General features: G+C 42.3%; 1 protein-coding gene across 3 annotated transcripts in view; it reads right to left on the bottom strand.

Moving 5' to 3' along the window:
• Positions 1 to 672: 672 nt before the first annotated feature.
• The window catches only part of PRIMA1 (proline rich membrane anchor 1), a 48,470-nt gene continuing 31,069 nt past the window's right edge, over positions 673 to 18,073 (bottom strand). For 2 of the 3 annotated variants that reach the window (XM_064423512.1, XM_064423511.1), the window contains one exon: positions 673 to 3,232. In XM_064423512.1, coding sequence (XP_064279582.1) covers positions 3,133 to 3,232 — 100 coding nt within the window. In that variant the 3' untranslated portion in view covers positions 673 to 3,132. Of the gene's footprint in view, positions 3,233 to 6,037; positions 6,201 to 18,073 lie in introns of those variants that run through there. The other variant, XM_064423513.1, reaches the window with a different exon arrangement.

The following is an 18,073-nucleotide window of genomic DNA, read 5'->3' as shown; positions in this document are numbered from 1 at the left end:
TTTCTGAAGACTTGTCTGATTCCAGTACATTTTTCCCGGCGCCTTTCTCAAGATCACTTTGGTGCAATGTAGCCAAGGGTACTTGGGCAGGAATCTAAAGGCAAAGCTACCCCATGAAGATTTCCCACCTCTTCCTGCCATGCTGCGACGTGAGGGCTGAGAGCAAAGGGTCTGGGCAAGCAGAAGAGCAGCTCTCAGCCTGTCTGCTGCTGCTGTTCTGTGGCCAATGCATTATAAAAGCACGTGAGGAATGCTTGCTCAAGAGCTATTCTGGCAATTATGTGCCCAATACATTTATCAGCATGTTGCATATAATGATAGTGTGTATCCACCTAGCAAATAAGCTGCGTGTATTTCTCTCAAAATGCTGCCCCAGAGCTGGTACCTACTTTTACTGTGATTATACAGATGGGTAAACTGAGGCACAGAGAGGCAAAATTACTTGCTAGTAAACAGCAGATCAGTGGTAGAGTTGGAAACAGCTCCTAGAGGCATGTGCTGTGCCTTGCGATGCCTCTCCACTCTCCAGGAAGTTTTTAATGTTTATGTTCTCCTGCAGAGTTTTCAGGGGCCTGGGCTGGGTTTGCTTGTGGGTTGTGTCATGCATCTTCTCTAGTGAGGACATTTTACCACTGATACCACTGAAAATCAGACAGTTTAGTGACCATCTCATTTTACTCTTTTTTTTTTTTTTTTGCAAAAACAGACATACTTTGATGGACACAATGATCTACAAATCCTTTTTGTGATTTTGACCTTACAGAACATGCCTTTAAAGCTGTATTAGGAAACAAATAAAATTGAAACCTTTAGGGAAAAGTGCTAATCCTGAGCCCATATTATGCTAAACTTATCTGCAGTCATACTTTATACTCTCAGATAAACATGCAACCAGTCTTAAACTATGCCACATTTCCACATTTAGGCTGAAACAACTGGAGTTGAAAGAAAAAAAGAAAGGCAAACATAGGTAATTACACCAAAATAAATGTTATAGCTTAAAAATATTCTAGAAATATACTTGTAATATTTTTATTATAGTATTTAGGGGCTAAGTGCTTTAGGCAATCAACATTTGGGACACTAGACTCAAATTGTAAATTCTGCAATTTTAATCCCACTTTGGATCGAAGAATATATCACTGTGTCTTGCAGAAGCACACAACATTAATGTGGGTGGGAATGATCATACTCATGGGCAAAGAGTTACTTGCCTCCTTTAACTTTTGCAATTGCATTCACTTCCCAAGAAAGTCTAACTTTAAAAAATATTTTTATGCAGTTAAACTTCTACATAGTGATGACAGACTAAAAAGCTAAATTAATAACTACATACATTTCTCAAGAGCAATATATAGCAGCATTTCATGTTATAATTGAAAAGGTACTTATATTTACACACACCCTATTGTTTGATAGGTAATAGAAAACTGCAGATGGGCCTGAGCTGAGACTGCTGATTTGAATATTCCAGAGCTTTTTTTGGGAAGATCTGCAGAATGTTGTCTTCCTCTACCATCATGCCAAACTCTGCATCCCAGGAATAGATTACCCACAGGCCGGGATGCACTCAAAATCCAGGTCTGATTTCTGCAGTTCAGGCACATCCTTGTATAAAACTGAAAGTATTGGTGTGCTGCAGTACTGAGGGACAACACAGCTGGGGACAGCCAGGTCCCAGAGCGAGACTGCATCGGTGCCTGGAGTTACCCACAGACACAGAGACTGAGTGGTACCAAAGTTTTATGTCCAGACAAGATGCCAGGGTGTAAATTTGTCTTTGACTGCATCACTACTTTCAGCACAGAGGTAAATGGAGACATACACATGGAGATAGGACACAAAGGAAAGTTTTCAGGAGGTAGGGAAAGACCAGCATCTCAACTAGTCTCATCACCTTTATCCTAAGGGCTACTTACTGAGTCTGACCTGAGATCCTACGTGAAATGAATTTGGGTAGATTCAGCTTTGCCTCAAATAGTCTGCAATCCACGTCATGGAAAGTATAGTGAACTGTACACTGAACTTGGCACCACTGTCAGCCTTGGCTCAGGAGAGGCAGGGACTGAGCACACAATCAGCTACCAGACCCTCCAAAGTGGTCCTACAAGCCAGACCTGCAATGTCCTCAGTGCATCAGTTCAGGAGACTCAACACTTTGAGGGAACAACACTAACCAGTGAATGAAGAGAATTTCAAAGGGCTGCTAGTCCTTTCAACACAATCCTGCCCAAACACTCACACCAAGACGTAAACAGCATCTTCCCTGTAGGAGTTTCCCTGGGGAATCAGTGTGATGCAAACACAGAAAAACATGGAATTTCACAAAGGAACATTTCTAAAGATAAAATAAAAGTGTGGCGCAAAAAAGGAGGCTGATTATGAAGCAATAATGTTTAAAGCACATCTTAATTACATCTCTTTCAATAGCAATGCTAATTGCTAAAATCTTACATTTTGATTTCTCCTGCCTGGAAACTTCAGCCATGAAAACTGCATAGTCACCAGACCACAGAAAAATTTCTTGGGATAAGTCACAAGTTCAGGCCAATTTTGCTTGATTGCTTAACAGAAGTCTTTGTTCCCTTTTTAATAACAAAACAGTAAGAATGAAAAGAATGAAGCATCAATGTATCAAACTGCACAGGCCGGAGAAGCACATAGGTGACACCTCTCACCATTTAGAGGGAGACACCTCCCATTTATAAGGAGACACCTCCCTCTGACCCACCTGTGATAAACTACTGCTGCTCTGGCAGATCACCCTCTCCTCAAAAGATCCTACTCCAGAAGCTTTTTGTGACACTCAATTCATACTTTAAAGTAGGGGAAGAGAGGAAGAAGAAGCGGGAGACATCGCAACATCGCTTTCATGGGATGCAGCATGCAGTGCTTATGCCCAGAGGCCTTTTCTCTGGGCAGCCCAGGTGGGTGAGTTTATCCTCCCTGGAGCAGCAGCAAGCCTGGAGAGCAGCCTGTTTTTCTCTTCTGGATCACTGATGCGTGCGCTGTTTCTGAAATGAAGTCCTTGGCCACAGAGCTCCCTCGGTTGCCTCATTTCACCCACCTTGCATACTCTGTGTGTGTGCTTTGAAAGTTTACCACCTCCTGCGCTTGGCGGGGCTTCGGGGATTATACGACCGCATTGTTATCAACTGTTTTGTTGTTTTGGGAGGAGGTCATTGCATATTCCGACCGACTGGTTCCGTTCTCTTCTTTTCTCATTGGTTTCCTTGGGTGATCCCAGGTTCGGTGATGTACAGGCAGGGAAGGGAGAGAAGAAAGAACAGAGATCAACATCTTTGTCAATACAGATCAAAAGCGAGGACATGTAAGGTACATATTAATACTGAACTTCTGTCTATTTTTCCCTTTCTAAACACAGGCCAAAGCAGCAGCTAATTTTGTCAAGCATCATAGTCCACCTGGAAGGTGACATGTCTGATCCTAAGGTGTCATGATGTGCTTTTGGTGTCCCCCTGCTAGTCTGTTAATGGATACAGGTGTCCCTGTTGCATGAGATGAAGGCTGCTGGAAGGAATGTCCTCCACTGCCACCTTCATCTCTGGAAAACAAGCTGGGATGCTGGGCTGGGTGCTGGGTTGGGCTCTGCCTTGGAGCAGTCATGACCTTTCTCCTCCAAGTGTCATATCATTCAAACTGGGATGACGGCCAGTCATGTCCACCAAGGACCCAAGTCCCTCACCAGTCATCAGAACACCGCTGTGTTCAGTCACTGGGAGTCAGCTCACTGACCAGTGCAGATATGCACACCTGTGGTGACCACCCCAGACAATCTCCACAGCCAGTGAGGAAACACAGGCACTTCTAAACATGATTCAGAACAGCTTAAAGTGGATACCCAAAATATGCCAGATGCTTTGTGCCCAGGGCATTTGTGCTTCCCTGCACTGTCAGTAAGGGCAGGCTAGTCTGCTAGCCCAGACAGAGGTGTCTGTGTTCTAGGTGTATGAGCTAGTGACTGAAACATGGTGCCTGCTGTGAGCTTCCAGCACCTTCACCTTCTTGTTTTGCTTAGTGGCCACTCCTACTGTTTGCTAACATAGTCCAGGATCATGTGTTAATTGTGAGAAAATTCAGGAAATTCTCAACAAGTGCAGAAATCTATCAAGCATCTGTACATCACAGAGCAAAATCATTTATTTAGGATTGTTCAGTTACTCTGAAAAGGGAGACCTGAGCTTATGTCCTGTAACAGACCACGTTCCATCTTGTAACTTCCCCCCACAACCTCCCTTCTCAAAAGTGGCTTAACTGGATGCTTTAAACATAGTAGGAGGAAAAAAGCTTTATCTTTTTCTTTATCTTTTATCTTTCCACACAGATATTTCAGACATGAGTGTCTTGAGTTTAAGGTGTTGCTGAGGGCAAAAAGAGGACCAGATACATGTATTACAACAGTCAGTCTGTGCTATTCTTGACAACATTTAACAAAACAGATAGCAATTATTAAAAAATGGTTAACGATATTTAATTTCAGCAAAGTATTAATGAAAGCTTTATGGACAGTGATTACAGGTAGGTGAATTTGATTGCTTATAATCTCAAATAAAATACTTCTGATTGTGATATTTTGTGCCTCTCTACCTGGCAAGAGTTAATATTAGTCATGATTGCAGCTATTAGAGAAGGAAATGGAAGGGGAGACTAAGAATTAAGGAGACTAAGGGGTTTGATAAACTGTTTTTCAGTGCTCAACATGTAGTGCCTGTCTGCATCTGAAACAAGGTCATGTGGGTCTTCTGTGACACTGAAAGCACACATTCACCATGCCACATCCCTGACAGGACGAATGGAGAATCTGATGGCAGTGCTTTTTTTTTTTTTTTATTCAGGTCAGGAAAAACATCTCTGTTGCTTTCAAAAATTCTTTTGTTTTTCTTTTCTCTCAGTTCCAAACCTATCAATAGCTAAAAAATGAAAACATTTTGGCCACTTTTACTTGCTGTTTTTCTCCTATTTACTCCTTCTTTTTTTGGTCTCCTATGTTTCTGCACTTCTCCAGTTCCATTTTCTTTCCCTGTCTAGACTTCCTCTTCTTTCTTTATGTTAAAAAATGCCTTTCTCTCATTTTTATCTATTTTTTTTTGCATTTTCTAGTAGTGATTTTAAGACGCGCTGCTTCAGTTGTCCTGAAATTTGCACTTTCTCTCCCCAGGCTGGTGTCCCAGCACAGACCTGGGTGGATTGGAGGCTCTCCTCTGATGGTGAGATCTCTCTGCAGACCCTGCTGGACAGGTTGCCAGGGATATCACACCACTGGCACTTGCATGCAATGGAAGAGTATTTTTTCAGAGCCTGCAGATAGGGGAATGGAGATTTTATCAAGGTTCTGCTTCTGCCTTATCAATTGCTCAGGGTTAGTGCTAGCAAAACAGAGCACTTATTTTCCTGAGTCTCAATGAAAAGACTATTGTTAGATGCAAAAGTTCAGGCTTGGAGACTGTTTAATTCCTTCTCTCTTTTTTTTTTTTTCAAATGAACAACAGGCAGGGATTTGGGGTCAGACTTGCCCCAGTTACACCATTTAAATCACAGGCTTGGCAGAGTGGTATGCACTTGTCACTGTGATTAAATTGGCCCATGTATTTAGATATACAAAGACATTTTGGCTTGTTGTGATTTTTCAAGGACCCTCTAGCATTAGGGCATTGGCTCTCTGTGTGCCACTAGCTCTGTGCCACTTAACCCTTTTTACTCTAATTTTTGTTCACTCTTGTGATCCAAGCATGCAAAGTTTCTTGCACACCAAGGAGAACCCTTTTATCCTATTTTCTACCTAATATGCCAAACTGTGCATGATCTTCCAAAGTGTAATACTCCAAGCCTCCTTTCAGATGATAAGTATGGACATGCATTTATGCATTTCCATTCCAGGGTTGCTCTTGATTGGTTAAAGGGATGTTTCAAATTAGTGAGGAAATGAGTAGGGAACCAGTCATATCTGTGACATACTCACTTGGTGGCAGGCGAAAGAGGCTTTTCACTAATAAGTGGTTTGCATTGTTTTACAGTATAATTTGCTATACATTGTTTAGCAAACAAATTGGGTCTTCATGCCAAACATCAGTGAATGAAACCTTGGCCATGCAACTGTGTACAGCTTAGCACACGCCTGAAATGGTGCCTCAGAGTCCACAATGACCTCTCCACCATGCATGCATTAACTTGTGCGAGTCCTAAAATCAAGAAAGCATCAAACAGCTGTTTAACAGTGTATTTCACACATCAAGCTAAAATTTCAGATGAGGTTCTGATCACATTATATATCTTATTTATCAAAGAACTTCATACTGGCTTGTCATATTGGCTTGTACCAATCCTCTGCAGAGTCCTGGATAAAGGTCAGTGCATATCCAAACACAATTTTTATGTTGTACATTCAGAAAATTTGTTAGAGGAAACATAGTTTTTGGCCCTTTATCATGTCTAGTTACAAAACTTAGTTTGTATATTTGACAAAACCCTCCTTGCCAGCTTTGGCTACTGTGTAATTTGGCACAGACATACTGTTTGAAAGGCAATTATGTGATAGAGTACTAGGAAAGGGCTTCACCTCATGTCCCATTTGTACACACTTCAGAAAACCTCTGTTTGTGACTACTCAGACAAAATCAAGTAAAACCAGAGCTGACTATTAATTTAAACATGACTTTATCACAGCTCATTATAGGCTTAATAAAGCTTTGAGAAGAATAAAATCACTTTGATGTGGGAACAGAAGTTTTGTCCAGAACAGTAAGCTGCAAGAGAGTTTAAAACTTCCAGTGCAATTCACATTTCATAAACTTCCAGGTGCTTCATGCTTGAAAGGGATGAGAGTTTAGAATAAAACCTGATATCATAAGACCATCTGAGGTTGCAAACCCATTTCTAACTAACTACCTCCATAACAATGTGTCTGTGAGTGCCAGTGCATCCAGTCCTGCATCTGGGAAGGCTGGGTTCCAAGGAAATCCAATTAAGCCAGGAAGGGGTGACCTTGGGCTGGCAGCAGAGACATGACAGGATCTCAAATTCAACTCTTCTGGGGTTCCCATACCCGACTCAGCACTGCCAGGAGACACCTGTCTCCACTTGGAGATTTGCTGCCCTGGATTATTGTCTGGGGAAATACATATCCTATTTCTTCCAAAACAGGAATAGGGGATCATTCTTCTTTTCAGGTATAGTTAGAGGAGCAAAGATTGGTTTTTTGGTATGTATTGTTGGAGAGGATTACCATTAGTCAGAAGTTCAAAGTAAAACTTCACTCTTTGTTCACCAGTGGTACAAAACTGTAAATTGTAAAGGCCAACTGCAAAAATCTCTCTCTATATATGAATGCACATGAAAGATTGCACTGTATGGGTATCAGTATCAACTGACAGATTTTACTAAAGGTGAAAGCTATGAGGCAGCTCCCTACTGTCTTTGCACAATTGTATCTGTGCCAATGTACAGGGTGCCCATGCCAAAAATCCCTTTGTGTTTTCAGTTCCTCTCAGGAAGGTGCCTTTAGTAGCATGTAAAGAGCTTGTCTCTCTCCAGATTGCTGTTTCACTCCTGAACAAAGTTCTGTGGGAATCTCCATTTTGCAGCCCCATTTCTGGTGCTGGCATGTGCTGAGTTGAGTGCTAATCTCTGGGGCAAAGTGGCTGAAGGGAGAGGGCAAATCAGAGAGCTATTTCACTTACATGTGCATTGATCTCAAAGCTCTTCTCCATAACCATAACCATCTAATTATTCTCTATTTCATTAGCTATCAACACACAAAAGATAACAACTTTCAATGAAATTTGGTCTCATACAACACACCCATTTGCTTCATAGGATTGGTCTGTCCTCAGGGGACATAGAAATACACAGAAATATCTGAGATACCTATATACCAGCAGAGATCAAGCTGCAGTGGCATCTTTCTGGGTTACAAAAAGTTGTCCAAGAATCAGGGTAGATATCTGTGTAGTTTATTTCCAGTCAGCTTCATCTCCAGTGCTAGGAAGCTAGCAGTACCTGTGGCAGCTCTGCTGAGAGCTCCAGGCTAGACTTCACTGCTGGAGCCCAGACACGATGATGTGTGGGCTACAGTCACACTTCAAATACATCCTTATTTAGCAGATAGGAATGGAAGAATACATTTTGTCATGTTATTCAATAGACCATCACTCTGCATAATCTGAATGTTTATAAGAACTTAAAGAACATGAATGGAGGCTGTTTACAGCTCAGTACTGGGGGTGTTCACCAAACAGCTCTTTGATTCATGCTGGCCTCAGTCATCAGAGGTGAATCACTTTCCATGAGAGCAAGTGGTGGGACAAGAAAAGTTGTTTCCTACGACTGGTTTGTGAAGAGGACTCCTGCTAGAGGAGCTCAGTGCATTGACAACAGCTGCTTTCAGGGACACAGCCATTAAATTTGTGTGCAGCCACACACAACCAGCCTCGCTGGCCAGCCTGGTGCTATGGCTTGGACTCACGGGGCTCATGTTGGACAGGGACACTTCTCTGGTGAAAATCTTCAGAATCATGGAAAGTGTCACACTCTGACTTCTACCTTCCACTGTTTCAGAGACAAATGAAAAAAAATCAGACTGGATATATTTTATTTGACAATGTAAAGACAGAATTCAAAGAAGAAACCCTAATGATGAAAATTCTCTGGAACCTTAGTTTTTCTCCATTAAATTATCTACAGGCCATATGTGACCATCTATCTGTCCAGAAAACAGGCAGTACACTATTCATTACTTGTAGGAAGAGGTTACTGGCTCTACTGACTCCCACATACAAAGCAAATGTTTTACAGTTATAATAAAAAGCAGCTCCATCTGGACAATTTTTGGCAATACACTCACTACAGCTCAATGTTTGTCTCCCAAGGCTTTTACATGTATAACCCATATTTCCATCTCCACTCAGGTTACTTGGATAGTCCAGCATCTAAAAGACCTACAAACTGTCTTGTCCCAGTGTTTATTACTTTTTATCACAATACATTTTTTTTACTTACTCTTCCAAATTAGAAAGTGTTATAGGTGTCTTGGATGATATTACCTGCAGCATTTGAAAGGACTATGTATATTGGGTTATTTTCAGTTTTAGACATTTGATGGAGTACTCTTTCCTCAAGCAGCATTGCCCCTTTGCCCCTTATGAAAACACATAAAAAGTCTTTTATGAATCAGAAAAGGCCATTCTTTCCCTAGAGACCTTTGAATGCTTCAATCTTAGCCAAACTGAACCAGTGGTCAGATGATAAATAGTATTTACAAGAGCAAATAACCATTCAATTTTTAAGATCTTCAGATCTTTTCCGTCTCTCTTGTGTGGAGAGGGGGAGAATATCTCTGCAAGTGCTCTATATAGTGCTAGGATGATTATGCAAAAAGAGAAACTCTCTTTCACAGCTCTGGAAATCATGTTGCAGGATAGCTTGACATAGCTCCAAGATACCAGCTCCCAAGGAGAGCTTCTTCTCCTCTGGGTGTTCACGTGAGCTTTCTGAAGCCTGTGAGATTGGCTCTGCCTCACAGCCAATTTTAGCTGACCAGCTCCTGGAGTATATTTAAGCCCTGCTGGCATGTGGGCGATTTCTGTTTTGGGATGGTTCACACTCAAATTCCCCTCTCTGTGCATGGATTAAGCCTTTGCTGAGTGTTTCTCTCATGGAAAAAAAAACAACCCATACTGCTGGGCAGCCATTCATCAGCACTTAAGAGGCTCCCTGGGCTGTACTCGGGCTGCAAAGCATGGGGGCAGATCTCTTTCTGCAGAAGTGCACCTCTCTCAGCCTGCTGCAGTCACTCTGGGTATGTCTAAAGGGAGGATTTGGACTGTTCAGATTGCAAGTAATTACAGTAGATTGCTGAGCCACATGTGAAATTTAAGAAGTGGAATTTAGTCTCCATTTATTTTCAGCAGTGCAAAGTCAGAGTAATTCCACAGACTTTGTTGGACTTGAGGAGGATTTGTTCTGATGTTACACAGGAAGAAGATCCGCCCCTGGCAGACAAAGGTGATGGATGCAATCCCATTTCCTACTAAGTCTTCAATTAAGCTAACTTCAGAATTATGCTCCTACATAAAACCAATCTTAAGGAAGAGAAGCAGCTTTATTATTATGATGCTGGACAATTAACTGACATAATTGATAAAAGTACTTTCAGTGACCCCTCACATAATAACCCATCCTTTGCATTCCCTCTAATGATCTTTAAAAGGTTTTATTGACTGGAGGGATATTACAGCTGACATTATCCATTGGGTGTTCTCAGTGGAAAATACACTGTCAATATGTTTTGATTTTAAAAGGAGAAAAATGAATGGGACTAATGTAAAAAAATGAACTCATAATGCCAGCTTCTCATACTGGCAAAAAGCTACTAAACAAGATCAAAAATAAATTAAAAAAAAAAGGCATTAAATGCATGAAATGAAGGCACTTTGAACAAAGCCAAAAGATGTCTGGAGGATGGTCATGGCCATGGCCATGCCTGGCAGTGGACTGTGCACTGGCAGAGCCCTTTGGGGATGAGCTGGGCACACTCCTGCTCCTCCAAGGCCTGTCCTGTTGCAGAGCAGTGCAGGCACCTAAGGCACAGCTGGAGCTCAGTTCACAGTGCACCGTGCTCTGCTAAGCACTGCAGAACCAGCCTGGGAGTGGAGAATGTATGCTCCACACAGAAAAATGGGATTATTTGTAACTCTACTGCATTAGGCATGATCTGCCCCCACAAAACTGAGACATACATGTTCTCACAGGTGCTGGCATGAGGGCAACAAACATATTTGCCACTCTGTAATACAATAACACCAGTGGAAACCCAAACCTAGGTCTCTCTCAGTTCTTTAAAATTCTCTAGACCTTCTGGACCAGGTTGAACAACTATTCGATGCCTGCTATCTTCAAAATGCTTAACAAACACTAAGTAGGAAAACTGGAGAAATATTAGATGTCCTTACAAAAACATGTCCATATTGGAAGGGAGAGTGGAAGAGGAAAAAAAAAAACAACCGGGAATTCCCTACCATGTTTGCAAAATGAATGGCTGTTAATGCCTGTGCTCTGGATCAGGGTGGGCATCAGTACTTGAAAAATGTGGGGTTTCAAAAATAAGGGACAGAGAGAGGAGATGAGCAAGGGCTGTTCTTCCATGCTCTTTTGCTCTCTCTCAAGGACAGCATGACCCTCATCACTCAAGTGCCTGTAGATACTGGCATTTTAGGCAATGGACTTTTCCATTCCCCAAATTATGGTACTTTCTGTCCAGATATTTTGCTGAATGCAGATAACTACCTTGGCATTTAATCACTGTCAAACATAGGCACAACTTGAATGATGGAAGAATGAAGAAACTGCTATTTCATAGAATCATTTAAATAAAATCTCACAACATTATTTAAATATTATGATAAATTTCTGTTGAGATGAACAATTCCCTGCAGATCTTCTGTTAGAGAAATATCTTTGAAAGAAGAGTGTCTGCAACACAAATAAATGCAAGGAGCTGAGAAGAAAATTAAAACTCATAAAATTAACTGACCTTTGCAGCTATCTAGAGCACTTTGCACTTGAGGCAATCTGTCTCTGCCTTCAACCAGACTGAGACCACTGATTTTTCATGCAGCTGCTTCTGGCTTTCTCCACTCACAATGAAGAGTCTTCACAGCCAGACCCTGCTCTTTGCAGGATGAATACAAACACAATGTCCACGGACTGCACAGGATGGTCCCAGCCTTCCCATGCTCCAGGTGTGCAATGGGACAAATCCATGAAGAGAAAGAGAAACCAGCAAGTCCCGCTCACTTTGATGTCTATGCAAAAGTTTGGTTTTGTGGAACTTTAGACAATTGCAACTGGGGACAATTTCTGAGGAAGAATTCGAGTTTAGCCAGTCTCCACACTGGCTTCTCAGGGCTCAGAGCAAGTGAAAGAAAGAAGGAAACTACAGTTCCAGCTGCTTGGGAGTATTAACATTTTTCATAAAGGTTTCTTGCCACTGCCTCAAAAAGCGGACATCAAAGGCAGCACAATTTCTCCACGTGGATCCTCTTTTCATGGCCTCTTTCAAAGGCGGGAATGAGGAATGACCCTATTTTCTCACTCTTACCTCGCACACAGCTGGGATCAGACTCTTTACATACAGCTGTTCACACACATCAGACCCCTCTGTTCACTCCATCACCTGGCATGAGCTTGGGGAGCAGATGTTGTGATGCTCATCCCCACGAACGTTCTCTGGCACGTCTAATTAGCCAACAGCTCTCCAAGATGGACAAACCAGCAGCATCGTTCTCCAGCCCAGCCACACAGAGGGGGTGGCCATGTGCCTGCTGATGGAGGGGACTCTGGAGTGAGAGCAAGGCAAGGGGGTCGTGGAGAGGGACCACCCCAGCAGATACCATCTTCTCCCCTCCCAGCTCTGCCCACGCTGACCCACCGCGTGTCTCGCCTTCAGCGCAAGGCTCTCCGAGCAGGGAGCTGTGTGCTGCTTAGCAACCCCACAGCACGACAAATACTGAGCACTAAGTACAGGGCTTGTGGAGAAGGAAGGGCAGAGGTGGCAGAAATCAAACTGTGCAGCCCCTCAAGCAGTGGCAGCACGGGTCCAAGGGGCTCAGGTGTGGCTGTGATTGGTGTGCACCCCATGAGTGTCACAGATACACAGAGGGGGACCCTGTCTGTGCCTTTTCCCTCTGGACAATTCAGCTGTAGGCAGCAAACAGCAGAACAAGGTGAGGGGGTGTGAGATGTGATCTCCTTTCAGTTGGGACCCTCAAAACCAACTCAACTCACCAGGAGCTGCAGTTATTCAGCCAGTGGAGAAGTCAGGCTTTACTGCTTTTACTCAAAATGCACTGCAAAACCTTTGCAGAAGGCAAACGGGGGCAATAAGGCCAGCAAGGAGCTTTCTGTGGGATTGTTTTTGTGCAGAGGGAATTTCTGGGTGATAAGGAGTGGAAGTATGGATCTACACCCCCACTTGACCCAGGGACTGAAGGCTGCTGCTGCTGGGTTCTTGCAGCTTGTAAGCTCAGTCCTAAGCTCAGATACTCCAGATAATTAAGACAGAAAGTTTATTCAAATGTCTCTGCACACTGTTCTAGGTATACCACAACCACAGCTTTGGCTTTTTACTCACATGGTCAGCCACAAGCACTCTCACATCAGCTTGCAAAAAGTACGACTGGCTAAAAAATTTAATGAATGCCTAAGAAAAAAATATATCTTTGTCTTTAGAAAAAAATGTAATTAAAACATCATGGTGAGCCTTGCACCTCTCCTACATGTTTCAAAGCTCTAGTATTAACTTGTTTCTTCTATTTGTGTTGGGGTAAATCAGGAAGGCTGCAAACAATATAATTAGAACAGCATGAGCATTATATTCTGTCACAAGTGTGTAAAATCCACCCATGGCTATCAGAGTTGCACTGAGGCAGTAACTCTCAACAATACTTGGCTGTATGAGTAGACTTCTGCCCATTTGATGTGGCACCATCATCTGCTGTAGAAAACAGAAAAAATGGCAAGTTTGTTTCTGGTCACACTGAAAAATTCATTTGTCACAGGACAGACCATAATTCTCTACAGACTTCTGCTGGCAGCTTTGTCAATATATCACAAATTAGGAGTAAACAAGTGCATAACAATCCATAAGAGACTTTTCTCTGAAACAACTGGACCACTTGTTTTATGCTCAAGACTAAAGCCTCCTGGAGGCTTTCAGTGTTCCTGGCTATGAGAAACAGTGGAGCATTTTATCCATTTATGACCACAAACTTTCTCCCTAGCAGAATTTTGAGTTTGCATAACTTAGAAGAGACAGAGCAATCCTGCCCTACAACAGTTACAAAAACATGTAATTGATTGATAGCACTGAAGAGCAGATCCTTCTGCTTTTCTGACCAACACATTCTGCACAGACAGGAGCAAAACAAACTGCTCTGCACAGCAGTGCCCATGTGGCTTGGCTGAGCCATCTCTCCAAGTAATAGGCTATTTTATCCACTTCACTCATCAGCCTTTGAACTGTCAAAAGAGCTTAACAAGTAGTTGCAATTCTTTCGCAGTTCTGCTTAAAAAATTACACCAATCCTTCTCCATCTTGATGCACCCAAAAAACATTGGGCACACACAATACCAGTCCTTTGTCCGAAATCCCCACTGATGCCACTGAATCAGCAGAATAAACACAGCAGAGCTCCGGCATCTCCACTGGGCTTGGGTCAAGCTGTAAAATTCTTCAACAGCTTGTCTCATAAATACTACCCTCAAAATTGTTGCACAACCAACATCCAGACTTCAATACTGTTTGGCAGAACAATTGATTTTCCTTGTATTAGCACTCAGTTTTCATCAAGCAAGGCTACATTTCATTTAGTAAATAGTGATAAATTTGAAAGAACACAAGAAAACCAACAAAACCTCTCCATCCATGGAGATATTCAAAACCCAGAAGGACACAGATGTAAGCAAGCTGCTCTAGCTGACTCTATTAGGGCAGAAGTTTGGATCAGATGCTTTCAAGCTGTCCCTGCCAACATCTATCATCCTGTGATTTTATGAACTCATTTCTCAATGATGAAAAAATGGGATCTCCTGCAGAAAGATTGGTTGCTCAAGGTATTTGAATTGTCCTTAGTAGATCATCTGCAGCCTCATTCCCAGGATGGGAGTCAATTCACCACTGGGAGATGATTCGGCATAGAGGGTGAGCAACATGTGGGCATGTTGGGCTTTGGTTAGAGGTGACAGAAGACCTGGACAGTGGTGTTTAGTGGTAGATACTAATCCTGTTGTTGATAAACATCAACATTCAGACAGTGGAATCAGGCCACAATGCAAAGATCTTTTCCTTACTTTTCCAAAATATTAAAATCTGCCTTTTTCTCAGCTGCCCTCAGTAACATTCCCAGGGCCTTTATATGATTCTTAGGGATGACTTAGAGATTGATCCCTTTTGCAGAGCTGATCTGGTCTGGCATCAATGAATTGCATCAAAGGCACAGAGATCTGCCTCCACAGACCCTCTTCTTCCCTTTGGGTGTCTCCCACTCAAACAGGAGTTCTAAACCTATCCTTTCCACCGACTATCTCACTCTATCTTCTGAGTAATTACTGTCTTTCCCTTCATCTGCAAAGAATTAAGGCACCATTTCAGTACAAACTCCTCTAACGTGTCAGGGAGAATAGGAGAGATTAACAATTTCAATTCACCTTGACCTGTCTGTCACCAGTCATGCTGTGAATTGCTCTTCAAAACAATTAAGTACATTTAGGATTCTGTCTTCTGTGCTCAGGCTAAACAGCACTGTTTTGTTGCAATTAATACTGATTTTGGACTAGATCGTGCTTAGTGGCTCACAGGAGATGATCATGTAGAGGACTACACAGTTCTTTCTCTTTGGGGGAGTGAGTGATACAAAAGTGGCTGGGGAAAAAGTGCAGGGCTATCACCTGCACTTTTAGTGGGACATAAATCCCTGCACCATGGGGCACCCTCACCACAGCCCCCACTACCAGTTCTTGGCCTCCTTAAGAAAGTCTCAGTGTCTTCACCTTGCAAGTATCTTGCTAAACAAAGCCAAATTTCAGAACCTCGCTCCTGCTTCTGAAACTAGACTTTGCAGTATACAGGGGCCATAAATCATACACAATGCTAAGCACCCTAAAAATACCTGAGCAATGAATTTTAAGACAGTTTAAATATGACCTGACATCTTATTTCAGTACAATATTTTCTTCCATTTAATTATTATTTGAAGGTGAACTCAGCACCTACCTAAGGAAGTGCCTATGTAGGCATTTATGGTACCTTTTTCTCAGGCTGTGAGACATATAAAACAGTGGCTTCACAAAGTTAGAACAGTGAATAAAAGGTATATCATGAAAAGCTTGGCTATCATCAGCCCACTTTCCCTGCTGATCTAGCAGGAGGGCTCTTTGGCAGCAAACCCTGCAGTACCTCCGAGAACAGATGGATCCATCCTACCTGAAATCCAGCAGAACCAAGGAGCCACATCACCAGGCACAGTGACCTGCTCATGGGTCATCCCAGACTATAGGGATGTTCCAGAGATACTGAGCATATATCTTTCACATGTTTGAAAGGCATCTGAAACACCCCTTGACAGGTTGAATAGCTGGCACATCACTTGTCATAAAGACCAGGATGCTCAGCTTTGCTTTCCCCTTCGAGGTTTGACAGATGGCTCTGTTATCTTAATTTTATACAGGGAGCCAGGGATTTATTTTTCCCTTTTATGTAAATATCTTACTCCCCTCACAGACACTGACACACCAGTGAGCTGCAGAAATAGGATTACACACTGCTTGTCCCGCTCTCCCCCATCTCAGTTGCTTATTTACCAAACAAGCCTCGTTAATCCTCTTTACTGTGTTTACTTCCCTCTTCCCTCTAGTCTTAGTGCCTTACTATTATTCAGGTACTTGCAGATGTTAAAAAAAGCTTCAGAGACAGTCACCTTCAGAGCTGGTTAAAATGAATTTAATTCCACTGACTGTGTTTGAATCTGCGTTGATTTACACCAGATGAAGGTTTGTTAGAACTGCTGGCATTCATGGTGCACTTTTCCAAACCCAAAAATCACATAATACTAAAATAATCTGTTTTTCCTCCACCCCTCCACCCTGTGTTAGTTTATAGATTGTCTTTAGACCTTCTGCTCTTACTTCTTGATTACAGTCTTTTGGGGAAAGAGTGAGAATGGCAGGTTTTCACAGACAAAGACATGGTACAGAATTACTTGGAAGCATTCTAGATTTTGAAGCAGTTATTAATCTATTCTTTCTATGTGTTACAGAAATCACTGGTTTTGCGATCACTTTTTTATCCATGAAATGTATGGGAAAGTCCCACTGCTTACACTGAATCTGTCCTAGAAATCTACAAATGTCACAGATGGTGCTGAGTATTGCTAATTTTTTTCTGATGTGCTATGGAAAAGATTCTTAAAAGAAAAACTACATATTTTTTAAAAAGTTGAAATACCCCTCTTACACCAAGACCACAGAAAACAGTTATTCCTCCACTGCCAAACTGAGGATGCTTTCATTATGCAACCATGTTGCAGCACAACATAATAGCAGGTGTGGTCTCCTCTGGTGCTTGACCTCTGCAGCAGCACACACCCGTACCTGGTGTGCCAGTCATAGTGTCCAATGCTGCAGTCACCAGCAGCACACAGAGGAAATTTACAAGTTGCTTGAAGCACCTTTGAAATATCACTCCATAGTTATCTCCCCAAAAGTTCAACTTTGAGTTGAACTGAGTATTAAAGTTGATGAGTATTAAAGTTGATGGAAGCAACTTGGTGAAAGTTCCCTTGTGGACCAGAGAGGCCAATTCCAATCACTGGGATGGATTTCAGCATTTCTTATGACCATTTCATATGGAAGAACCTGAGTATTTCCAGGGTAGATGCAGAGATGGAGGTAGTAGCATACTTGCTTGGTTCTGGTAGTTATTGTATACAAAGAAGTACCAATCCACTAGGCTGTATTTAATTACAAATTGCTTTAGTGCCTAAAGTTGGTGATACACTGAAGTTTTAGCTTTTATGAGGGAAAACAAACTACCCCAGAAGACATAGTTTATATATAGATTGAATGAAAACACAGTTGAGTTATGATACCTTGAGGTCACTACCTCTCTTCCTGCTACAGAAAAGCAGACATAAGAGAGTTTGACTGGGTCTGGCCCTTTGAAACCAGTAAATGAGATTTCAGCTTAAGCACAATAGGATTTTTCTTTTCCTTTTTGCTCCAAATTTGATTCTTATGAAAGTGAGGGATTAATACTACAAAGCCAGACTCAATGCAAATAAATCCCTGCCTGCACTTCCCTACTAAAGCATTTAACCCTTGTTACACTCTACAGCCAGAGGACTGCTGTTACTTCACTCTTCAGTGGAGGTAGGAGACAGATTTGTCAGAGGTGCTGCAGGGACAGAAGTCCCAGTTCCAGGAGATGAGCAGGAAGGAGGGCCCAGGAGGAGGAGGGCAGAGGAGAGCTGGTGGGATGAGGTATGAGGAAGGACAGGGCAGA

This window comes from Passer domesticus, chromosome 6 (genome assembly GCF_036417665.1).
Source record: "Passer domesticus isolate bPasDom1 chromosome 6, bPasDom1.hap1, whole genome shotgun sequence".
Classification (NCBI taxonomy): Eukaryota; Metazoa; Chordata; class Aves; order Passeriformes; family Passeridae; genus Passer; species Passer domesticus.
Note: the sequence above shows the minus strand (reverse complement) of the source record. Positions and strands in the feature narration are given on the sequence as shown.